Below are 26,558 nucleotides of genomic sequence, written 5' to 3'. Positions count from 1 at the left end.
CTTAGTTTTGATGTTGTTTTATGCGTTCCGAGGGTTCGAGCGAGTCCGTTTTATGATTTCAAACTTGTTGGTATGTTCAGGCGAGGCCTCGGGTGTTAATCGGACGAGGCTCAGACAAAGTTTTGACTTAGGAGCAGTAGCTGAAGCTTCCAGCTTCTGATGCAATCGCGCCTGCGCTTGGCCAGCCGCAGAAGTGGCCATGCAAAGGGCAGTCCAATGACCACAGGAGCGAGCCAGGGACCGCACCAGCGATGGCGTAAGTGCGAGTTTACTGCCACATGAGCGGGCTTGAAGGCGCGACCAACTAGGCGGAGGTGCGAAAATGTCAGCTTGGCCTTGGTTCGCACCTGCGTGGATTTGTTCGTAGAAGCGGAACCGCGGGTGCGGCTCTTCCTTCGCAGGTGCGAAAAACCTGCTGGGCAGAATGTTTTAAAAGAACGAGACTCAGCCATTTTTTAGCCCATTTTCTTCATTCTTGGGCGATTTTTGGAGCTACTTGAGAGAGGTATTCACCTAGCAACTTGGAGATAATTAATTCTACCTATTGTGAGTTAAACACATAGATTTTGGGTAGGTTTTAACATGTAAATTAGTGAAAATTGTGGGTTTAGATGAAAAGCATAGGTTTTGATAAAAATGAGATTTGAACCACGAAAATAGTTATGGAATGGGATGCAAATTGTATACTTGAGTTCCTAAGGTTGTGGGTAACGATCCCCTCAATATCACTTACAATTTGGCCCTTAGGCCCAAACTCAATCGTCAATCTCTCCAGTCTCTCGGCTCATAATGTCATAAAATCAGCCCAAAAATGATGATATGATGTATCAATAAATAGCAACAGAGACTGAGACATGATATGAAATGAATGAACATGACTGAGTACGAAATTACAATTTAAACAAATAATTCAACAGCAATACGACCTCTGTGGGCCTCAATATTACCAATATATAGCCTCAGCATAAATTTTAACATGATTCTCAGCTCTAATTCTTTAACACATGAAAGTACATGGATAATGCCAAGATTATTTGACTACAAAATTCCACAGAATCAATTACGTCAGAATTACTAAGGTGCATGCCCACTTGCCCGTCACCTAGAATGTGCGTCACCTCCAAAAAAACATCACATAACACGTATATTTGTGGTTCATACCCTCATCTCCAAGTTTAGAAATGTTGCTTACCTCGAACAAGCCAAATTTGATGCCAAGCAAGCTAAACAATACTCCCTAAATTCTATTCTGTGCGTATCAACCTCTGAACGCCTTCCTATCTCCTCAATTCCAAGACAAACTATTCGAAACTAGTCAAACAAAGTGCAAATCAATTAAAATATACTCCAATACTTACAATTTAATAATTTATAAAAGAATTCAACTCTACTCGAAAAGTCAACCAAAAGTCAACAGTGGGGCCCACGTCTCGGAATCTGACAAAAATTACAAAATCTGAACCCCCATCCAACCACAAGTCTAACGATACAAAAATTTACTCAAATTCGATCAAAACCCCGCCTTCAAATGCTCAATTAAAGTCTATGAAATTTTCTACCATTTTCAACCCAAAACACTAATTTGTTGATAGAAACAACAATAGATTCATTTAATTTAACCAAAACTGAATTAGAATCACTTACCCCAATCCATATGGTGGAAACCTTCTCAAACATCGCCTCAATCCGAGCTCCATAGCTCCAAATGTGTTAAAAATGGCCGAAACCCCCGTTTTAGAATCTGTCCAGGCAAGTCGCATTTGACACATGCGACTTGCCGCTGCCCCAGAAAAACAACAATCTTTCCCGATATGGAAATGAGAATAACTCTCTCATACGATGACTGAATTTGACGATTTATTTTTGTTATGGCTTCGTAATTTCAATACGGATCTAATGCTTCAATCAAAATAGAATTTGGATCTCATTTGCTTAATGTGGTACTATTTATGCTTGAAATAACGACGTCGAAACATTCTAGAAATATCCAAATTAAATTCCGAGCATACGCCAAAGTCCAAAATCACCATCCGGACCTAACTGAATCATAAAAACTCCGATCCGAGGTCGAATACTAAAATGTCAAATTTGATAAACTCTTTCAACTTAAGGCATCCAACATGGAATTCATTCTTCCGAACATATTCTGAAACACCTGAAAACAAAGCCAACGATTCATACACGTCATAATACATCATATGAAACTTTTCAAGACTTCAAATATTTGAAATGGGCGTAAATGCTCAAAACGACAAGTCAGGTCGTTACATTCTCCCCCACTGAAACATATGTTCATCCTCGAACGTGCCAAGAGTTGTTCCTAAACCTTCAAATCACTATTCCACTTTACCATGCACATACTCGGGGGTGATCCCATGGCACCATATTCCATATAGGCCTGAAAACACAACATAATTGAAGATTATTACTTTAACCATAATCCGTAAAACTTAGAACCCAATTTCCAACATCCTGAATTTCTTACAAGACCCGAATCTCACATCTACACACTGTATAAGTCTGAACAAGCTATATCAATCCATAGCCATAACCCAAGACGTAATCGCATAACATACCATACAACTCGCATACTCGCAGCACCATTCCCGATCACAGTAACTACTCAAAACCAACCAAGTACTAGTATAAAATCCCACATTCAACAGAATCTCGTTCCAAATCCTTCGTACACTACCGATAATGAAAGAAATATACAAGAACTCACAACCACTCACCAGATCAACAAGTCATGGAGCTTAATTCGTTCAACAAGTACCATAGCCAATTATTTAAGCCGGATTCTAAATTATTCATCCAAACACACCGTAATCAAACCTGATAGTACCCATTCTAGGTCCAATGACCTTATATTATCAAACATAACTATTCCACAGACATGCCACACCAATATAACTAAAGCCACAAACTACGCAACCCGTGCACCCAAAAATAGGAAATGTCTCAAAGAAGAGAACCGTTTCGCAAGTTCAACAAGCACCACTACAACCGCAATGCTATGAGCTCATCATACATAATAGAACCAAGACACACGAATCTAATAATGGTAACTAGCTCTTCTAGAGCTCAACTTAACATCAACCGTACGGACAACTCACGTGTTATAGTATCAATATCTGGACCCTCACGGACAACTCACGTGCCAATAATATAAATGTCTGGATCCGCAGTGCTAGTAATATAAATTGCCTAGCATGGTCACATGCCTCCAGTTCAAGCATATCATACAAGAGCAATCAAATAAGTACACATGTATATGATAATTTAAATAAGACTCTTATACTCCTAGACTGGTATAAATAACATGCCATAGAGTAGGCATGTGCAAAGTGTGCTATCACAACTCAAAACGGCAAGTTAACGCAGAAACAGATACTGAAGGCTACGATGATCAGTAAATACCTCATACGAGACACCGTAGAGGTAATGCCTCCAAATATTCAGTGCATGAACAATGGCTGCCAATTCTAAGTCATGAACATGATAATTCTTCTCGTGAACTTTCAACTTTCGCGACGCATATGCAATTACCTTGCCATCTTGCATTAATACTGCACCAAGCCCAATGTGAGATGCGTCACAAAATACATTATACGATCCTGAACCTGTGGGTAATACCAACATTGGGGTTGTAGTCAAAGCGGTCTTGAGCTTCTGAAAGCTCAACTCACACTTATCTGACCATCTTAATGGGACACCTTTCTGGGTCAATCTAGTCAATGGGCTTGCTATAGATGAAAAGCCTTCCACGAACCGACGATAATAACCTGCTAAACTCAGGAAACTCCGGATCTATGTAATTGAAGTAGGTCTAGGCCAATTCTGAACAGCCTCAATCTTCTTAGGATCCACTTTTATGCCTTCTGTCGATACAACATGCCCCAAAAGGCAACTGAGTCTAACCAAAACTCACATTTTGAAAACTTGGCATATAACTGATTATTCTTCAAGGTGTGAAGCACACTTCGAAGATATTGCTCATGTTCCTCTCGACTGCTGGAGTAAATCAAGATATCATCAATGAATATAACCACAAAAGAATCCAAATAAGGCTTGAACACCGATTCATCAAATCCATAAATGTTGTTGGGGCATTTGTCAACCCAAGTGACATCACTAGGAATTCATAATGCCCATACCGAGTCCAAAAAGCTGTTTTAGGGACATCAGATGCCCTAATCTTCAACTGATGGTAACCAAACCTCAAATCGATCTTCAAAAATACCTTGGCACCCTGAAGCTGATCAAATAAGTCATCAATTCTTGATAACAGATATTTGTTTTTGATAATGGTCTTGTTCAACTGCCGATAGTTTATACGCATCCGCATAGAGCCATATTTCTTCTTTACAAATATTACCGGTGCACCCCAGGGCAAGACATTGGGTCTAATGAATCCCTGATCAAGCAAGTCTTGTAACTGCTCTTTCAATTCTTTCAACTCTGGCGGGGCCATACGGTATGGTGGAATAGAAATGGGCTGGGTGCCCGGAGCCAAATCAATACAGAAGTCAATATCTCTGTCGGGTGGCATCCCCGGCAAATCTACAGGAAATACTTTTGGAAAGTCACGAACAACTGGTACTGAGTCCATAGAAGGAACATCCGCACTGGGATCGCGAATATAAGCCAAATAGGATAGACACCCTTTCTCTACTATACGTCGAGCTTTCATATAATAAATAACCCTGCTAGCAAAATGACCAGAAGTTCCTTTCCACTCTAACCGAGGTAACCCCGGCATAGCTAGGGTCACTGTCTTGGCATGACAATCCAATATAGCATGATAAGGGGACAACCAATCCATACCCAAGATGACATCAAAATCTACCATATCAAGAAGAAAAAGATCCACACTTGTCTCAAGATTACCAATAGTAACCACACATGAACAATAGACATGATCTACTACAACAGAGTCTCCCACCGGTGTAGATACACATATAGAAGCACTCAGAGAATCATAAGGCACACCCAAATATGAAGCAAAATAGGAGGACACATAGGAATAAGTAGATCCTGGATCAAATAGAACTGAAGCATCTCTATGGCAAACTGGAATAATACTTGTGATTACAGCATCAGATGACTCGGCCTCAGTCCTAGCTGGAAAAGCATAAAATTGGGGCTGGGTCCCACCAGTCTGAACTGCGTCCCTGGGACGGCCTCTGACTGGTTGGCCTCTACCTCTAATGGTCTGACCTTCACCTCTAATAGCCTTACCTCCACCTCTAGCTGCCTGACCCCTACCTCTAGCTGGCTGAGCAGGCGGTGAAACAACCGATGCTGGTATGATGGCACGAGAATCTTGTCGAGATTTGTTACTCTCCAATCTAGGGCAATACCTCCTGATGTGACCAATGTTCCCACACTCATAGCACACATCCTGATGACGTGGCTGTTGAAGCTAAAGCTAACCCAAATGGGCCGGATAACCGTTGTAGTAACTCTGGAGTGGTGGTGCATTGATAGGAGCTGAATGTGCATTGAATGCGGGATGTCCAGAGTAATGCATAATAGGACTGTGACTCCCTGAAGCACCGGGAGATGCATGAAGTGCTGAATGAAACTGTCTGGGAGGATGACCCCTACCAAAATTACCCCTGCCTCCAGACGAGGCACCACTGAAACCACCAAACTAACGAGGCCTCTTATCAGACCTCTGCCCTCTTTCCTGTGCAAGAACCATCTCGATCCTCTTTACGACATTAGCAACCGCCTGAAAAGAAATCTCATTTCCGGTCTCCTTGGCCATCTGAAGTCTGATAGGGTGAGTGAGTCCCTCAATAAACCTCCTCACTCTCTCTCCCTCCGTAGGTAGTAAAAGGAGAGCATGATGGGCCAAATCCACAAAAATGCGACTCATACTGAGTAACAGTCATACTGCCATGCTGTAGACGCTCAAATTGCTTGCGGAATTCCTCCCTCAGTGTGATAGGAAGGAACTTATCCAGAAATAGCTAAGAGAACTGCTCCCAGGTAAGTGCAGGCGATCCGACTGGTCTGGTCAATGTATAATCTCTCCACCACCTCTTGGTGGAACCCGTCATCTAAAATACATCAAAATCAACCTCATTGGTCTCAACTATACCCATGTTCCGCAGCACCTCGTGGCAGGGTTCAAGATAATCATGTGGGTTCTCAAAAGGTGTACCACTGAAGTGAACTGGAAAGAGCTTGGTAAACTTATTCAGTCTCAATAAGGCCTCAAAAGACATGGCGGGCCTATCACTGATCTGTGCCGCAATAATTTGCTGAACTACCCCAACTGACGGGGTTGCTGGAGCCTGATTCTAGGGAGTCGTCTGCTCCGGAGCGGGAGTAGTGGGAGTTTGTTCTCCTCCCCCAGCTTGTGAGACGACTGGTGCCACCGAAAATGTACCATTCTAGGTCACGCCCTCCATAAGACTTACCAAACGGACTAGAGCGTCCTGAAGTACTGGAGTAGCTATGAATCCTTTCGGGGCCTGAATTGGTCCAGCTGGTACATTCTGAACTGGAACCTCCTCCTGAAGGTCTACCTGGGGTTCTTCAACAGGTGCAGCTGCTCGAGCTCTGGACTGAGCTCTACCTCGGCCTCTTCCTCGGCCTCTAGCACGACCTCGACCTCGACCTCTACCCTTGGCCATAGTTTCCACCGAGGGTTCTGGTCCCTGTCTATCTGTACTCTGTAGAGGTATTACGTGTTCTCACCATATGCGAGAGAATAAGAGTAGAATGGTTCAATCATCGATAATAGAATAAAATCGTACGACAGAATAAGAAAAAAGTGATATTGTTCCTAAACTTCACAGCCTTTGAGAGATAAGTACAGACGTCTCCGTACTGATCCTTCAGACTCTATTAAGCTTGCTCGTGAATCGTGAGAGCTATGTAACATAGTGCTCTGATACCAACTGTCACGAGCCGAAATTCCCACCTTCGGACCATGATGGTGCCTAACATTTCACTTGCTAGGCAAGCCAACGTTAGAATAATATTAACCAATTTTTAAACAATTTTTAAATTATTAATAATCAAAGAAACAAATGCGGAAGCAAAGTTTGAAACATAGTGAATAATCCATAAATATAACGGTGTCTAAATACCATCCCAGAATTAGTGTCACAAGTGCACGAACTTCTAGAATATATACAAATAAATGTCTGAATAAAATAAAGCTGTCTGGAAATAAACACACAGTTAAAGTAAAATAAACGGGGACTTCAGAACTACGGACGCCATGCAGTTATACCTCAAGTCTCCTCTAGTAGCTGAAATCCGAGAAAGTCTATGGTACGCTGCTAGGACCAACCCCGAAATATGCACAAGAAGTGCAGAGTATAGTATCAGTACAACCGACCCCATGTACTGGTAAGTGCTGAGCCTAACCTCGATGAAGTAGTGACGAGGCTAAGGCGGGTCACTTACATTAACATGTACGCAATATTAGTAACAACAACAATAATAGAAATAATTCAGGTAACTTATTCATAATAATTGAAGTCAACTCAGCAGTCATAACCAATTATCATTTCCATCAATTCTGTTGCAGCGTGCAACTCGCTCTCACAATATATTCACATTCAATTCTGTTGCAGCGTGCAACCCGCTCTCACAATATATTCACGTTCAGTTCTGTTGCGGCGTGCAATCTGCTCCTCCAATATATTCATTTTTAATCGAGTCTATCATATATTTATTTCAATCAAGTATATATAGACTTTTTAATAAGTCTGTTGCGGCGTGTAATCCGATCCCCCAATATTGACTTTTAATAAGTCTGTTGCGGCGTGCAACCCGATCCTCCAATATGGACTTTTTAATAAGTCTGTTGCGGCGTGCAACCCGATCCTCCAATATGGACTTTTAATATGTCTGTTGCGGCATGCAACCCGATCCTCCAATATAGACTTTTTAATAAATTTGTCGTAGCGTGCAACCCGATCCTCCAATATGGACTTTTAATAAGTCTGTTGCGGCGTGCAACCCGATCCTCCAATATATCCATTTATCAATTCTTATAGAAGAAATTTCTCCAATAAATGCAACAATTGATATAAAATTATAAGACAACAAACATACAATAATTATGATTTAATCATGAAACAAACAATGACAAATAGCAAATTATTATGGAAATCAGGGAGAAAATAAGCAGTTTAATATTTAATATGCTAAATGTCAAATAACAATTAAAACACATAATTCAAATAGCATGTAACAATTAATGCAGGAATTCAAGAATTAATATTTAACAAAGAATAAGAAAGAAATAATTATTATAATAATTAATTTATGATATAAAACAATTTATGATTTTTCAAGTAAGCAGGCAAACAATTAATTTGACGACGTATAGACACTCGTCACCTCGCCTATACGTCGTTCACATGCAATTCACATAACAAATAATTTAAGGGTTTTATTCCCTCAAGTCAAGGTTAACCACGACACTTACCTCGCTTTGCAAATTCCAATCAATTATTCAACCACAACTTTTCCTTTTAAATTTGACTCTGAAAGTTTCAAATCTATTCACAAACAATTCGATATATTCAATACTAATCATAGGAATTAATTCCATATGAATTTATAAATTTTTCGGATAAAAATCTGAAATTCATTAAAATATTCGACAGTGGGACCCACGTCTCAAATTCCGTAAAACTCACGAAATCCGAACACCCGTTCCACTACGAGTTAAACCATACAAAATTACGTTAAATGGTCATAACTTGGTCATAACCATACACCCGTTCAACCCCGTGGTCAAACTTGGAATCTTTAGCCTTTAAATTGCTAGTTCCGTTAAATGGTCATAACTTGAGTTAGGGACCTCCAAATTAAATTACGGGCATACGCCCAAGTCCCAAATCACGATACGGAGCTACCGAAATTGTCATAACACTAATCCGGGTCCGTTTACTAAAAATATTGACCAAAGTCGACTCACTTGAGTTTTAAAGCTCTATTTCATATTTTAATCCATTTTTCGCATGGAAACTTTTCGGACTGCGCACGCAAGTCGAGAAATGAAAAATGGTGCTTTTCGAGGTCTTAGAACACAAGATTACTTATTAAATTTAAAGATGACATTTTGGGTCATCACAAAAATGTGGCACATATATTTTATGTGGTTATAAATCATTGCATAGAGTTAAATTATTTCTAAATATGGAAAGGAATAATTCTTTTTGACACGTACTAATAAGGAAATATGTTCACATAAATTGAAACTGAGGGAGTACTTTTTATATAAAAAAAAAACTCTATTTTTAAAACTCGAACCGTCAATGCGTCATAAAATCCATAAATAGTCGTAGCTCGGATTGAAGTTACTAATATTTGATGCAAATTGAAAAGCTCATATTATTTTGAGTTGTGACTAACTATGATCTATGAGTGATTAGTGCATGCGAAGAACTCGACCTGTCTCACATACGACTCCGACGTCGTTTTTGTGTTTATGTTAAAATAAATAAAAAAGACTAAAAAAGAAGGAAAAAAAATAAAAATAGAAAAGGAAAAATATCCAAACGCAGGAGAAACACTTAGGAGAAGTCTGGGCGTTTGCGCACCTTTCATCAGCAGCCACAAACAGGAAAATAGAGAGAATTAAGAGAACTGTGCAAATTCTCAGAAAAATATATAGAGAAAATACACTCTCTAAGTAATTGATTTTCTTTTGCTTTTGTACATACAAAAGAGTTGCAGGTAGTACCCTTTTGGCTCTAAAAAGAAATGGCAGTAAGAACACCTATAACAGGGATAAGCATGGCTTCAGCACCCTCTATTTCCTCTTATAATAGGATTATTGTTGTAAAATCACTGCCTTTCAGAGCTTCTTTCTTTGGTCAAGGAGGTAAACTTTCTTGCTATCTGTGAAATTTGCTATACTGGGTTTTCTTTAATTTGCTCTATTGTTGCTTAAATTATCTAAGTGTGGGAACATATTTTGACAAAAATCATAATTTTATGCTCAATTGCTCAGTGGGGTTTCCTTATTTTTCTCTATTGATTCTCAAACTACATAAGTGTGGGATTAAATCTTGATAAAAATCAAAACTTTATGTTCAATTGCTCAGTGGGGTTTCTTTAATTTGCTATATTGATGCTTAAATTATAAAAGTGTGGGATTATATCTTGAAAAAAATCAGAACTTTCTGTTCAATTGTTTAGTGGGTGTTGCATTCTTGGTTCTTCTCTCAATATTGTACAGACCCTTTTCAGTTTTTATACTTTTGGTTACTGTAGTTTTACCAATTTTTAGTTTGTAAGTAATGTTAAACTGTGGCATTTATAAATTCACGTAACGTAAAGATGCAGCCTTTTGTTTTATTTTGTATCTTTACTTCTTCTATGTGACTATGTCTGATTTGATTAGAATTTGTGAACCAATTCTCTTATAAGTTGTAGACTGTTAGAAACTGGTTGATGAAATACTTCTTCCTGCTTTACAATGCTTTGCGGTTGAGTATTCATGCATCACCAAAATGGATAGTGCACTGGAATTTATCAATGTTACAGTTTGTATTTGAATGTGAGTGGATGCATTTTTCATCTTGGAGTAGGAAGATGTAGAACTGTAGATATAGACATAGGCCCTTTAGGTGCTTTTTAAAGTTATTGTACTGGTGTTTGGATTTGTATGTAGAAAGGAAACTCAGGTTAATTAATTCATCGCAAATAGATAGTATAGAACGGATTTGTGATGTAAATATGTTGAACTTGCTGAAAGGTAATAAAAAAAGGAAGAAAATGATGTTCCACTTCAAAACCCCGTGTACACCGATTCCATGAATTTCTCATAGCCAAATGTCTTCTGGGTTGCTGCTAAGCTTGCCAACTCTTATGTTCCTTTGATATACCCATATAAGTGAGGTGAAGTGCACAACTTGAGCTTCAGGCTTAAGCGTGCCTCAAGCGATGTTTAACAAGATATTCCTTTATATTCCATTCCACTTTGCTCTGGTCCAGTTCATTGCAACACCAAATATTTTGCCTTTCTAAGTCAATGATTCTTTATAACTAGAGGTAACCAATTCCTATACGGACATAAAAGTCTCTATCCTGACCAAATAGACCTAGAGTGTAAGTGTAACAACAACAACTAACATTTAAACCTAGCTAGTTGATATTGCATATATGGATTGTTTTTGCTTCCGTAGTGTTGTTCTTAGATACATTTGCATTTATTCAGTTGGGAGTAAAAGTCTTTTGAGACAAAATTTCTCTCTCGAGATTTTAGGTCTACCTTGTCCTTTTTAGCACTTTCAGTCGTAATCGCGTCAGACTTAAAGGCGGGTGCATTTGGAGGTCTACGTAGGGCATGGTTAAATTATCAAGTATACAGGTTTGAGGTGAAAGCTATCTTTAAAGAGTAAAAAAGACGAACGTCATTTTGCTAAAGGGCTTCGTAAATTTAATATAGTATAGATCATTGTCAAGCATTCTCATCAAGTCCTATAGATGACTTTTTTTGAGATTGTTTACCAACCTTGAACCCTTGACTTAGTAGTTTGGAGAGAACTCCCCAACCACTTAATATAGTATAGATGACTTTATACTTGTGTCACTCCTTGCGGATGTCAGCATTGTCACCTTCAACGTGCTATCTCATAAGTTGCCTAATTGTTTTTGCGCTTTTGGCATTCTTTGAGGATGCCAGAACGGCTAGTGCTATAGTCCCTTCTATGCGTGTTTTTGCTTATGCTATCATAATCTGAGGCTGAGCTTCTGTGTAAGAAACTTGGGCTATTATTCGTATGTACATGTAGCTCCCTGTTTCTTGTGTAAAATAGTAGAAAATTGATTTGTAGTTGATGTGCGATTGTTTTAACATGATCTCATCATTGCTGAAGAGTAATTAATGTGTTGGTCAATTTCCTTCTTCAAATTTTGTCTTACTTCAGACGCCTACTTGCTTGTGCCGTTTAAGCTTTGTCCAGCTTTTTAGCTGATTGATGAAAAATATTATACTTATTCTATGTAAGGGTTGGCTCAATTTGAACCATGTCAAAGCTATGTGCCCTTTATAAATAAAACAGCAAGTTGGCATAGCAAGTACTATCAAAGCTTTGTGAATATAGAGGGTGGACATTTAAAATTATATATATTACCAATATACATAAATTGGAAGGATTAGATGTATAAGTTTTTTATCGTACACTACTTAGGTATATAACAAAGTCCAAGTTTTCATTTTCAACATGTTCAAGTCATAGATCAAGGTATCCCTTTTTTGGTTAGAAAAGCATAATATGCTGTTGCTTATGTCAGACTAGGTCTGAAGGTGTTTTTAATATACTAGTTGGTATCTCCTCAGTTTTATCTTCTTTCGTTACTCTGCTTGACATGCCCCTTCGTGTCGCATTTTTTCTCTCCTCCCCCCCCCCCCCCACTCCCTCCCTCCTATCCTTCCCAAGCATTAGTTTTGCTGACACACTCTATTCACTTGCAGTTGGAGCTGTAAAACTTGCAGGGCTACAGCTTACTCATTCTAATAGATCCAGATGTAACAGTCATGGTGGTGGTGCCCTTGGAGCTCGTATGAATCTATTTGATCGGTTTGCTAGAGTTGTCAAGGTTATTTGGTCCATGATGTTTGTCATTCATTAGTCACATCTCCTCTCTTATACTTGTTCTCAACTCAGACTATTTTTCTTTTGTGTTGTATAGTCATATGCAAATGCACTTATAAGCACCTTTGAAGATCCGGAGAAGATCTTGGAACAAACTGTGCTCGAAATGAATAACGATTTGATAAAGATGCGACAAGCTACAGCACAGGTATGCTCTTAGTGAGTGCCTTTTTATGTCTTTTTTTTTTAACTCTGTTGCGTATTGCGATTGAGATTCCATAGTTAAGGAAGTGAAAAAACTTGATGTTTTTCTTTTTTCTGAAGGTACTGGCTTCACAAAAGCAGTTGGAAAACAAGTATAAAGCTGCACAACAAGCTTCTGAAGATTGGTAAGAGCTAGAGAACCTTAACAGGTTCTGTTTGTAATAGCTAAGGTTTAATTTTGCTTCAATCATAGGTATCGTAGAGCCCAACTTGCTCTTGGAAAAGGGGATGAAGACCTTGCTCGTGAAGCTCTTAAAAGAAGAAAAGCTTATGCTGTAAGGCCATTTTCTGTTGGAAAATTGGAAAAGTTCATTTATTATGTAATGTTTGATATGGATTTCTAATGGAGTTGGAAGTTATCTTATCTCAGGTTATTGGAATTTGTGTTGTGGCCTTTCCTTTAATTTTTAGTTTTGTTGCTACTTTTATATCTAGTTGCCCTCAATCTCATATAAGAATCGAGCAAGAGTAGACCGAGGGATTTGGTTTGATGAGTTAGATTCTTGTGCGACTTATATAATTACTGATGAAAGTCTGAGTGTGAAGGACTTTCTTTTTATCCCTTAGATCTCATCTAAGAACTTTCCACTCGAACATTTCCTAATTAAGCAGAAATAACGTTAAGAAATGATGCTTGGTGGGTGGTTTTGCTGGTCAGGCTGAGCCTCCGACAAGAAATGATGTTCGTAGATGGGCCGCTCAAACCTGGAAGGTTGCTCATGGTTTCAACGTATATGACATGAATGGAGTTCAATTCCTCTTTGAATTCCCCTCAAGGAAATTGGCGGAACACGTTCTGGTGGGTCATTGGCAAAGACAGAACAGTAAACTCAGGCTGGAGTGGTGGAGCCCAACGGCAGGGGTGCTTTCCAACGGCAAAAAAATTTGACTGGACTTGGATTAGAGTCTTGGGCCTTCCTCTACAATTATGGAATAAGAAGGTGATGACAATAATCAGCGATAAATGTGGGGGGTGGCTGGAAACAGAAGAGGAGACTGATCTCAGAAACCACTTGAGATGGGCACGGCTAAAGGTTAAAGGACCACCGGAATTAATTCCTGCTAAGGTTGAGATTGAATACGAAGGCTTGATTTTACAATCCCGGTATGGAGTGAAACTCCGGTGTTATTCCGGCATTCGGAGGAGGTGGTTAGTCTATACGGTGTAGGGGAGATTAGGAGGGTAGAGGAGAAGGACAGTGATGGGACAAAAGTCGGTGGGGGAACAATCGAGGCTGCCGAATCTTATAATCCAGCAGTTATAAAGGGTAGTGGTTCGGATAGTGTTTCTCTAGGGGTAATCAATGGTGTTAAGGGTGCTTTTAAACATGTTGGGTCGGGACGAACAAAAGGAAAAGGGATGGAGCTTTGTCAGATTGTGGAAAATGGGCCCAATCCTGTATGTGAATCACGTGAGAGGCATGGGGGAGTAAAGGATTTTGTTGGGCTAGCTGAAGATGGGCCTAAGGAGAATCAAATCAAGGAAGAAGAAAAGGGCTATTTTAACAACAATCCAATTATCACAAATCAAGACAACCCTGATCCTTTAAACTTAAATGCTGCGGGAGGAAATCTCGAAAGTTTTCTTGCACAAATAAAAGCTCTGGTGGCAGAAGCAATCCGTGAAGAACAACAGAAAATGGAGGATCGCATCTCGACTCAGGAACAAACTCTTCTCTCTCTCAAACAATCTGCAAACCAGACCCTCAACACAACACCATCCACAGTGGGAGAGGAACATGACGGATCAGTTGGGAAGAACCTAGACTCTCATCTTCCTCTTGTAAATTACATACAAGGTGACCCAGGGGATGAAGACGCCCATACAGTCTTTGTAGACTGTCTCTCTGAAGGCGAAGGCGTTACTGATGAATCAGACATGCAATTGGTCCAAAACCAACAGATCGATATAGCAGAACCAATTGAGGTGCACCCACAGGCCTGTGATCTAGATGTTCTTGCATGGATCAAAAGAAACATTGGAAAGATGAGCAAAACATACGGTGTTAGCTTTGAAGGATGCGAATGGGAAGTTATGGCTCTATTTTTGAAGATAGACAGTAGGAAAAAGGAAATGAAAGCAATGATGCGATCAAAAAATAAAAACACAGTTGTTTCACCAAAATTAAAAGGAGTTTATGAGAGGAAGAATCTGAAGGTTGGAGTAAAGTACAAAGATGGAATCCCAAGGAACAGAGGGAGGCAACTACTCATTAAAAGTTGATGAAGATACACATAATTTCCTGGAATGTAAGGGGTCTTAATTGTGGGGGGTGGGGGGGTTGGGAGAAAAGGAAGCTGATAAAGTCAGCTTTCAAAGAGTGGAGGGCAAACATTTACTGTCTGCAAGAAACGAAGATTGAGGGGGACTATGATGGTATTGCAAAACAACTGGGTAGCAGTAGGTGGATTGATCATATAAAGCTAGAAGCTGAAGGGACAAGGGGAGGCATCTTAATTATGTGGGATAAGAGAGAATGGAAGGGGGAACTAGTTGAAAAGGGAAGATATTCTATCACTTGTAACTTTAGCTCAGTGTTAGATAATTTCTTATGGGCTTTGACTGAAAAGATCTTTGGTTAGAGGTGGGTGCTATGAAAGGATTATGTAATAGAAATTGGGTGGTATGTGGTGACTTCAATACCACTAGATTTGCAAATGAAAGGAAAAATAGAAACTCATACAGTAGAGCAATGGCAGATTTTTCAGAAACCGTGAAAGAACTGGAATTGATTGATCCTCCACTTCTGGGGGCCAGTTCACCTGGAACCAAGGCGACAACTCTGAATGTGCTTCTAGGATAGACAAATTTCTTTTCTCTATGGAGTGGGATGGGGAATTTAGTTTTATCAGACAGAGCCTTCTCCCAAAGGTAATATCTGATGATACACCAATCTCTTTGAAATGTGGGGAATGGGAACTCAACAAATCGTATTTTAAATTTGAAAATTGGTGGTTAGATGTTGAAGAGTTTCCGTCAAAAGTGCAAACTTGGTGGAATTCCTTTGTGATTGTAGGTAGGCCAAATTTTGTGCTAGCCACCAAATTAAAACTCCTCAAAACGAAGCTAAAAGAGTGGAATAAGGAGGAGCATGGCAGTCTAGAGAAAAGGAAGAAGACAATTCTCAGTAACATCTCAGTAGTTGATCAGATTCAAGAAAACAGAAAGCTCACTGAAGGAGAATTACTGGAAAAGGCTGGCCTCATGCTAGAAATTCAGGAGTTAGCTAAGCATGAAGAGACAACATGGAGGCAAAGGTCCAGATCCTTATGGCTGAAACAAGGGGACAAGAATACGAAGTTCTTCCACAAAATGGCTAATGCACATAGGAGATATAATCACATTGATAAGCTGGAGGTACAAGGGCAAACGACCACAAACTCTGTAGAAATCAAGAAGGAAATCATAGACTTCTATCAGAAGTTGTACGCTGAACCTGAAATATGGAGGCCAAACTATAATCTTGATAGAGGGACCTTACTAACAGAAGAGGAACGTTTATGGTTGCAAAGAGAGTTTGAAGAACAGGAAGTCGTGGAATGCCTCAAGTCCTGTGTTTCAAACAAAGCACCCGGACCTGATGGCTTCACCATGGGTTTTTTCCAGAAATGCTGGCCAACAGTCAAGGAAGATGTCATGTTGACCCTGAAGAATTTTCACTCTAATGAATACTTTGAAAAGAGCTTAAATGCATCCTATGTGGCTATTATCCCAAAGAAGAATAAGGCTAGAGAACTTAAAGATTTTAGGCCAATTAGCTTGATTGGAAGTGTTTACAAGATTATAGCCAAAGTCTTAACTGAGAGGCTAAAGACTGTAATTAACAAACTCATTGGAGGTCATCAAATGGCTTTCATAAAAGGTAGACAAATCATGGATGCTTCTCTTATTGCTAATGAGGTGGTTGACTCTAGACTCAAAAGCAAAATTCCAGGTGTTCTATGCAAGCTGGATATAGAGAAAGCCTACGACCATGTCAACTGGAAGTTCCTCCTGAGATTAATGTCTGATATGGGCTTTGGAACTAAGTGGATTAACTGGATCCGTTTCTGTCTTAGCACTGTAAAATTCTCTATCTTGATTAATGGCTCACCACAAGGTTTCTTCTCTTCAGAAAGAGGGCTAAGGCAAGGGGATCCTTTATCCCCTTTTTTGTTTCTGATGGCAATGGAAGGGTTGAATCAGATGATCAACACTGCAAAGTCAAATGGCTGGATCAAGGGTTTCAAGGTGTCAAACAGACGAAATTGCAGCCTAGAGATTTCACATCTCCTGTATGCAGACGACTCTATCATTTTCATGGGAACTCAACCAGAAGAGATGCTTCATCTCAGACTGATATTAACAACCTTTGAAGTTGTTGCAGGCTTACATGTTAACTGGGGAAAGAGTAAGCTATATCAGGTAAATGAAGTTCCAAACATACAAATTTTGGCTAATATTTTGAAATGTGGAATAGAGAACCTACCTACTAAATATCTAGGCCTTCCTTTGGGCTCCAAAAACAAGTCGCAAGAAATCTGGCAAGGGGTGATTGAAAGGAGTGAAAAAAGACTTTCAAGATGGAATAGTCAATACTTGTCACTTGGAGGCAGGGTGACTCTTGTGAATAGTGTCTTAGATGCACTGCCTTCTTATGTGATGTCCTTATTCCCAATACCAAGTAAGGTGAGGAAAAAGATTGATTCCCTAAGAAGAAATTTTATCTGGCAAGGAAATAGTGAGAAAAAGGCTATCTACTTAATCAAATGGGATACTCTTTTGTGTTCTAAGCAGGCAGGTGGTTTAGGTATTATAAACTTAAAGGCTCGGAACAACAGTCTCCTTGCAAAATGGTTATGGAGGTATAATTTGGAGGAAACGGAGAAGGGTGATACAAGAGAAGTATGGCCATGGAGAACCTTGGTGCACCAAACCAGTATCATCCCCATATGGAGTCTGTGTATGGAAAACAATTAGGGGACAATGGAGGTTCATTGCTGATCATTCTAGTATCAAGGTTGGAAATGGAAGAAGAGTTCTCTTCTGGTGTGACACATGGTTTGGGCACACTCCTCTGAATGATCAGTTTCCAGACTTATATAACATTGCTGCGAACCCAAGAATTTCAGTAGCAGAAGCAAAATTCACACATGGGTGGAATATTGTTTTCAGAAGAAACTTAAATGACTGGGAGTTGCAAAGTGTAGCAGAATTCTGAGAAACCTTAGAAGCCTTCCAAGGTCTCACAGAAGAGGAAGATGTTTGAATGTGGAAGGGTCACAAATCAGGAGCATTTTCAGTGAAATCTGCTTATCATTTCTTTAACACTACTAATCCTACTCAAGGATGGCCATGGAAACAAATTTGGAGGGTCAGGGCGCCCACAAAAGTCTTATGTTTCACATGGTTAGTAGCAAGGGAAACTGTTCTAACCCAGGATAATCTTATTAGGAGAGGAATCCAACTACAAGCTAAGTGTAGTCTTTGTGGCAAAGATGGGGAGTCAGCATCCCATCTCTTTATACACTGTCCAGTCACTATTCAACTTTGGCATTTCTATTGTAATTTGCCTGGAATCTCATGGACAATGCCCAATAACACTACATCTCTTCTAAGTAGCTGGAACAATGGTGGTGCAAATTTTAAACAGAAGAAATGGTGGAAAGTAGTTCCTGTTTGCATCTGGTGGGTCATATGGAAGGAAAGGAATGCCCGGATTTTTGAAGATAGGCCTAGCTCTTACCAGAAAATTAAGCTTAATTGTTTTTTGTTATTTCATTTTTGGTGCAAAGAGAGCTATAGGGAGGATGTACACTCTTTACTAGATTTGCTAGAAGAAATGTAATCGAACAGAATAGGCTACGCAGTCTCTGATCTTTTGGGGTCTGAATGTGGCTCACACAATCTCTTGTAAATATTTTACTCTTTTATAAAATTTGTTACCATTATCAAAAAAAAAGAAGCAGAAATAACGTTAATACTACTTGAATCTGCCTGTGTATCATGATTTTATTCCTACCTAAAATTTTCAAAAGACAATTCTTACTGAAACTGAAGGAATTAGAAAATATAATAGAAGTGCATCAAGAAGTTGCAAGTTTTTCTACCATAGGATCAAGCGGCAAGAATTAGGATAGACAACTCAAGCTAACTAGCCTCACGTGGGACTACAATTGCTCAAAAGGGTTGGTCTCTGTGATGTAATAGCACATCTATTTGCTAGATTTGGCGGACCACTCTAGTGCTGAAATATCCTGCGTGTCCGTTTTTTCCCTTTTAAACATCACATATAACGGAAGATCCGTCAGCATATTTATGACAGGAAAAAAAAAAGTGCAGCAACAATGAAATTATATCTTTAATAGTAACCTCAAAACTATAACCACATTTGTGTGTTTACTCTTTGACATTATTATTTGAATATTTTCACCCTCGACAGTGACGAAGCCAGGAAATTCAATAAGGGTGTTCAAATTTTGAACACCCTTTGCCAGTGGGCTATGCAAGGGTGTTCAAAGTATATTTTTAATCAATAACAAGTAATAATTTACCTTAGACGTAGTATAATTTTTCGGCGAAGGGTGGTCAGTTGACCACCCTTGGGCCAACATAGCTTCGCCCCTGATCCTCGGAGTTATGGTTTCAACAACAATGAGATTATGATTTCACTGTTAGCAGAAATCAAGGATTATTGATTGATGTAATGTTGGTTCGTTTCATGGTTTTCCATTGTATAATTGCAATACCAACACAAACACGAGATATCATAGATTTTATGTCTAATGTATAGGTTAACTTCTAGTGGAATTTGGGCGGAGATTGATACAACTCAATTTTGATCTTTTTTATAAGTAAGCAACTATATAATTTAATTATGATTGGCATCCATGACTTTCTTATCTAGTTATGTAACATGGAAGCTGGTTTAAACTCCAAACATTCAGGAGTCTTATGTGGTCATTTCCTTTTCTATATCTTATTAGATACTCTTTTGAGCTTGAGATGTCAAAGCGGATGACCGAATAAACAACTAGTATATTTTAGCATTAAGTTTCCTGTTTCCAAGAATAAAAGAAAAAAGAAAGGAAGATTTGAATAATGGAAATAGAGGCGGGGGGGGGGGGGGGTGGCTAGTGAACTTGCAGAGCTTTGTGCCAAGAATGTCACGTGCCATCATTTTCTTGATTGGCTTACGGGGTGTCTGTTTGAGAGGATAATGAAGTGACATGAACATCATAGCTATCAAGTCTCGAGTTTGTATCAACTCAAGTTTAAATTGTGCAGGATAATGCAAGTGCCTTGAAGGCTCAACTTGATCAGCAGAAGGGTGTGGTTGAAAATCTGGTCAGCAATACACGGGTATGTTCCTAAACTTTTCTTTTATCTGGAGAGCTTGTTATTCTAAAGTTTTGCTTTTTCATCAAAATGCTAAGCTAGATATTGATGCGTCAATTGCTCATCTTTTGTGTGTATATTTAAATGTTTTTCAGTTAATAAAAAAGTTTGGTTGTTAATCTCCTTATTGTTTGGGAAATAGTTTATAGGTTTCATATAGCAACAAATTTTACTAATCTGGTCCAACTCTATGTTTTTCTTTGATCGGTGATCTAACTCTATATGTTAAAATGAACTGGAGCTTTGTCTTTGACTGTTGTACTCTCTCATCTGACAGCTTTTGGAGAGCAAGATACAGGAAGCAAAATCGAAAAAGGATACTCTGAAAGCACGTGCTCAGTCAGCAAAGTCAGTTCTTGCCTTTTCATTATTTCATGTTTATCTTGAATTATAGCATCCATGCTCACATTTTGGGTATACCTCTTGTATATGGGGTATTTTCCCAACTTATCAATAAAATTATTATTTTATAAGAAATATGGATGGCTCATAAAAATGTCACACTGCCATAATTTATTTCTTTTGAAGAAAATGACTATGAGGTTTGTCATTTAGGACCGCAACCAAAGTAAGCGAGATGCTGGGAAATGTAAATACAAGCAGTGCCCTTTCAGCCTTTGAAAGAATGGAAGAAAAAGGTTCTGACTACACTTTTCCCGCCCTATCTTTCCCTCCTTTCTTCTTTTGTTTCCAATTTCAGAAGCTTCCTTTGGTTTTACTTTATATATTTCTTGTCCTATAATAATAGCTCTAGAGGTTGACTTTCTGCCTGCCCTAATACAAAACAACGAGACTGAGCGTTGATCATATAAGCCTCTTAAAGATGACCTTTACTCTTCTCCTTAGCGTCTCGAGTACTTTATTAGTATGTCAATCAAAATGAAGGGTCTCTAAGTATATGTTTTGTCTGAGAAGTTATTCACTGAATACAGGCTTTTGCAAATCATGATCTTTTTTAGTATATACTACCAACTGGAATCTTGGGTACCTTAAAGCCTCTAAACTATGTGTTGCTAACATTGGTAGGTTAACCGCGGAGAATCAGCAATCTGCAGCCTTTTTTTTTAAAGGAATAACTTTGTTATGGTTGTTTGAACTGTTCTGGAGCACTTTCGTCTAAATTTTACTTTTGATCAGAAAAATATGACCTTCAGTAAAACTGTCGAGTCACTGATTCAAATGATTTGTGTCTTTATACATTCTCTCCTTGGCATCTAATGTTTGACAGACAAGATGTATATTATATGTTATGATGTCTTTAAAAGAGATTCATACGAGGTTGTCTTAGCCAATTTATATAGCTCGTCATATTCATTTGACCATTTTCAGTTTCATGTACTGAAAGCATACAAATTAGAATGGGACGATCTCAACTTATTGTGGTTGTATAAGTTTGGCTGGGTAACAGGGTGATATTTGCACTTAACTGTGATTGTGCCATGTTGAAATCATCTGCTACTGCGTATTGGGGAATAAGAATCGTTTATCCTGGATATAATTTAGATGAAACTGGAATCACCTCTGTTCGTCATGTTATAAGATATATATGGAGTGATTAAATGATTGGCTAACTTTTTCTTTATATTCTATAGTTTTGACGATGGAGTCTCAAGCTGATGCTCTTAACCAATTAACCAGCGATGAGCTTGAAGGAAAGGTATTGTAATATTTAAAAGTGATCCTAATGTTAATAGCCTTAGTTTGCGTTTTCACCTCTCGTGTAACACAGCTGTTTGGTGAAAAATATGCTTCTTTTTTGGTACTAATTTCTTGTGACCACGAAATGCCAAAAAAGAGTAACATGCTTGTGCTGCAAACACAAAGCTGTAGTTTTCATTATGCAAAGCCTTTGTTGGAGAAGTTAGCGCTCCTTTGGAGGATTATATAATTTATTATCCTAACGATCTTTCTGCTACTGACAGTTTGCAATGCTGGAGACCTCTTCCGTTGATGATGATCTTGCCAGCTTAAAAAGAGAATTGACTGGCAGCTCAAAGGTACTTTCTATGGAAATGAATATTTTGGACGTGTCTTCTTTCTTAGTCAAAAGCACGAATTTGTGAAGTATGGGCACCTGGAGGACAGGCTAACATCTTCCATATAGATTGCGGTATGCTTGGTTAAGTATGCTAAACCGGAGGCGGAGCTAGGATTTCAAGCTTGTAGGTTCGGGATTTTAGTCCTTTTAAGTTAATAGGTTCTATATTAATAAATTGTACATCTCCAATGAATGTTTTAAGACTAATACAAAATTTGAACCAAAGTTACTGGGTTCAGCCGAACCCGCAGTCGGCACTCTGGCTCCGCCCCTGTGCTAAACCATACCAAGCATAGGAGGTTGGGTTCAAGAATAAAAGAAGATTCTCATGAATGTGGACCAGAGTTAAAAGAAGGATTGTTTGAGCCTTGTTTTCCATCAGGTAGTATAGCTGCTTTTTAATAGGCATTTCAGTGGACAGAGTAGATAAACAAAATGGTTCCTATATAAAATCCAAGGAACCAACAAAATCCAAAACTCAGTAAAATGATGTACATTAGATAATTTGCTCCAGCAAAAAAGATTTTGAGAGCATTTGTGGGGTTGTACCTTGCATCACAATGTATAATCTGCTTTCTTGTTATTTGATGGGCAAGGTATACAAAAATTGTGTATAAAACAGGATCTGCTTGCTTGTTGATGTGCTATTTCCTTCAAAATCTCCAGTATTAAGTTTTCCTTTTATTGTCTTAGCAGAAAGGGGAGCTTCCACCAGGTAGAACGACAGTTGCCAGTTCAAGCTCAACATTGCAATTTCAAGATTCAGAGATTGAGAAAGAATTGAATGAATTAAGAAGGCGGGCAAATGATTTCTAGAGATCATATTCGATCTTCCTCCATGTTCACATATCGTCTTTCTAACCCTTTTTTCACTCGAAGAATGTGGTTTTGGTTTCCAGAAAAGTTGCCTTATCGATAAAGGCAACGAATATAGGAAGTGAAAAATGGATATTGAGATATGTCGATACGTCTTCTTTCATATTATTGACCTACATTATGGCAATATAGTGTAAGCTAGACTTCAATTTTGTATATTGTCACCCAAATGTTTCAGGAGTATAGTTGTCTAAGTTACATTGTTTGGAAATTATATAATTCTGGTTTTGCATAGGATGTTATCTGAGATTCTTTGCCAGAATGCTGTAAACTTTTTTGAAGTTTTGATTCCCCCCCCCCCCCCCCCCCCCCCCCCCCCGTTTTTTTTTGTTGTTGCAAAGACTATCAAACACAACGAACTGAGTTCAAATAGATCTTTGAAAAAACTAAAATGGTGCTGCTCTGTTATACAGCATTAAATTGAGAGAGTTTTCATATATAATTCCATTTTTTTCTTGAACAAACTAGAGTTGAATATTGAATGGCGACCAGTTATTCTTCTTACTGTACGAAGTATAACAACTTTGATAGTCGTTTACCACTATAGTCAATTTTTTTATAATAACTTCATTTGTTCCAATATTTTTTAACTGCTACAGTGAAATGCTATTATAGAAAACATATATTATAACATAACATAAAAATCGGTTCCAAGAAAAACTTAAATTTTATGATGAATGACTGCTATACAGTGATTCTGTCATAGAGGGTCCGACTGTATTATGATAATATTAGAGATTGTCAACTTGTAAACTATTATTCAAATAATAATTGAACTTATAGAGGAATTTCTATCTTTTCTTTGAAAATACACGTCAACAAATAAGATGATAAATCTTCTCTCATTTAGTCTTTGTCATTTTTAGGAGTGGTTGAGAAAGAACAAAAGTGGACAGATAATAAAGTTTCCTGGACAGAGAACATCAGAAATCCGTTGTAGTCTAGGTGGTTAGGATACTCGGCTCTCACCCGAGAGACCCGGGTTTAAGTCCCGGCAACGGAATTAACAGTTTTTACTTTTTGAATTATTTTTATGTTTTTGTTTTTTATACACCTTCCCTCATGTATGCAATCTAGATATTGACAGGTTGGCGAATTCGGATATGTTTTGTCAAGCCATATATAATCATAGTTGAATTAATTGAAAATAGAAAGTTTTTTTTTAATCATTAATTGATTACCAGTACTAGGGGTGTACATGGACCGGGTTGGTTCGGTTTTGTCGGGTTTTCGATTTTTTTATTGCTTAAATATTATTTCAATCTTACTTTGTTAAATATTTGATAAGTAAATATATATTTAGTAAAAATATAAAAAATTGACAAACATATTATCGATTAAAATATTCTTATGGGAGAATTCTATTAGTAACACATAACAGTTATTTTTTTAGTCGTCTGACAATAATTTTTCGTTGATGTACATTTTCAGGTTAACCGAATTTAGTAATTAAACATAAAAAATAACTATTATGTGTTACTAATAGAATTCTCCCATAAGAATATTTTAATCGATAATATGTTTGTCATAAAAATAAATACGATACATAAATATTAATAATCACTTCACATTCGAAAAAGATATAAGAATCTAATAGATCTTAACATATGATATGAATATGGAAGAACAAAGAGAAAGACGCATTTCAGTAACACTTGATAAGAAAGTGATCATACAACCCATTATTTAAGGTCAATAAATATGGAGCACTTCATATTCTATTCAAATTTATATTCCGCAAGAGAATCCCAAATATTTCTAGATATTTTTTAAAGAAAAATCTATATAAAATCTTTAAAGTATATATGAAAATTACATCTAAAAATATAACTATTAATATGATACATAAATATTAATAATCACTTCACATTCGAAAAAGATATAAGAATGTAATAGATCTGATATGAATATGGAAGAACAAAGAGATAGACGCATTTTAGTAACACTTAAGAAAGTGATCATACAACCCATTATTTAAGGTCAATAAATATGGAGCACTTCATATTCTATTAAAATTTATATCTCGCAAGAGAATCCCAAATATTTCTAGACATTTTGTAAAGAAAATTCTATATAAAATCTTAAAAGTATATATAAAAATTATATATTTATATGTCGGGTTGGTTCGGGTTTTTTTACTCAATACCAAACCAAATCAAACCATACCAAGTCGGGTTTTTTAATCGTTTTGGTTTGACTTTTCGATTTGGTTCGGTTTGTACATCCCTAACCAGTACTAAGAAAATGCTCTACTTACAATTAGCAATATTTTAAAAAAATGTACCAAAAAAAATTTGAAAAAAACTTGCCAAAATCTATGGCCAAACGGGGCTTAAAGGGTTCATCAAATTTCAGTTAAATATCTTAACAATACTAATGAACAAATGGACAAATTATTAAGAAAACTGTATCTCATGAACTGAATTTAGTGCCAGTTTTGAGTACCTATCTATGTGTCTTTGTTTAGGCTAAATTTGGAATCTTCTACGATTAGAATCCAAATATTGGCATACTGCATTCTATAGTACCTTGTGCTGTCCATGTTGTACTTTCCAGAAGAAAAATCCGTCTAAATACCCAACGGGAGCTCCCAAAAACTCTCATTTTCCAAAAATGGCCTCCATCCCTCTCCTCCGTTTCACTCTCCCCAAAACCCTAAAACCCAAAACCCCTCTCACACCCCACCACCTCCTCTTACCCCACCCCCTCAAACCCACCATCCCAAAACTCCTCCAAGCCCAAAAAGCCCAAACACAAACCAAGCCCAATTCCATCTCCGCCACCTACAACCCAATCCCCGCCACAGACCGCTTAATCTCCGCCGTAGCTTACTTTCTTCCCTTTTTCAACGGCCTTCAATACGGCCGTTTCTTATTCTCTCAATACCCTTCCCTAACTCTCCCATTTCAACCCATTCTTCCACTTCTCTCACTCTACCGTTCAATCCCATACGCTAGCTTTGTCACCTTCTTCGCCCTCTACTTAGGAATTGTACGGAACGAGAGTCTAAACCGTTACGCCCGTTTCAATGCGCTTCAAGCGGTTGTACTTGACGTTTTATTGGTGGTACCGATGTTGATTCAGCGGATATTCTCTCCGGGTCAATCTGGAATTGGGCTGAAACTTACAATGATGATGCATAATGGGCTTTTTGTGTTTGTTGTGGGATGTTTTGTTTATGGGCTTGTTAGTTGTATCCTTGGGAAAACTCCTTACTTGCCTTTTGTTACTGAAGCTGCTAATAGGCAAATGTAAGCCTTTTTCTTTGTGAATGAACATTTTGTTATGTGTTCCTTATTTGATTTCTTTTGATACTTAATATTTGGTAATGAATTTTTGGCAGTGTGTTAATTTTTTGTGTTTGTATTTATGTTTACCCAAGTTAATGAAATGGTTGGAGAGAAGTGCACTAGTAGCCACT

At 38.1% G+C, this 26,558-nt stretch overlaps 2 protein-coding genes and 1 non-coding gene across 3 annotated transcripts; all 3 read left to right on the top strand.

The window, feature by feature from the left end:
• Nucleotides 1-9,538: 9,538 nt before the first annotated feature.
• On the top strand, nt 9,539-23,369 carry LOC104096234 (membrane-associated protein VIPP1, chloroplastic). Its single transcript, XM_070175337.1, has 11 exons — nt 9,539-9,862; nt 12,461-12,585; nt 12,679-12,789; nt 12,906-12,970; nt 13,039-13,120; nt 20,113-20,187; nt 20,501-20,571; nt 20,779-20,861; nt 21,816-21,880; nt 22,146-22,220; nt 22,958-23,369. Exons 1-11 carry the CDS (start codon nt 9,742-9,744, stop codon nt 23,075-23,077), a joined length of 993 nt encoding a protein of 330 aa, XP_070031438.1. The 5' UTR covers nt 9,539-9,741; the 3' UTR covers nt 23,078-23,369.
• A 698-nt stretch (nt 23,370-24,067) lies between these two features.
• Nucleotides 24,068-24,140, top strand: TRNAE-CUC (transfer RNA glutamic acid (anticodon CUC)). Its single transcript has one exon. It is a non-coding gene; the product is annotated as a tRNA-Glu (tRNA).
• Nucleotides 24,141-25,618: 1,478 nt separating this feature from the next.
• On the top strand, nt 25,619-26,488 carry LOC104096231 (protein TIC 20-II, chloroplastic). Its single transcript, XM_009602571.4, has one exon. The coding sequence runs from the start codon at nt 25,751-25,753 to the stop codon at nt 26,390-26,392; it is 642 nt and encodes a 213-aa protein (XP_009600866.1). The 5' UTR covers nt 25,619-25,750; the 3' UTR covers nt 26,393-26,488.
• The last annotated feature ends 70 nt before the right edge of the window (nt 26,489-26,558 follow it).

This window comes from Nicotiana tomentosiformis, chromosome 5, assembly GCF_000390325.3.
Source record: "Nicotiana tomentosiformis chromosome 5, ASM39032v3, whole genome shotgun sequence".
In the NCBI taxonomy this organism is placed as follows: Eukaryota; Viridiplantae; Streptophyta; class Magnoliopsida; order Solanales; family Solanaceae; genus Nicotiana; species Nicotiana tomentosiformis.
This window is presented reverse-complemented; position numbering and strand designations above follow the sequence as displayed.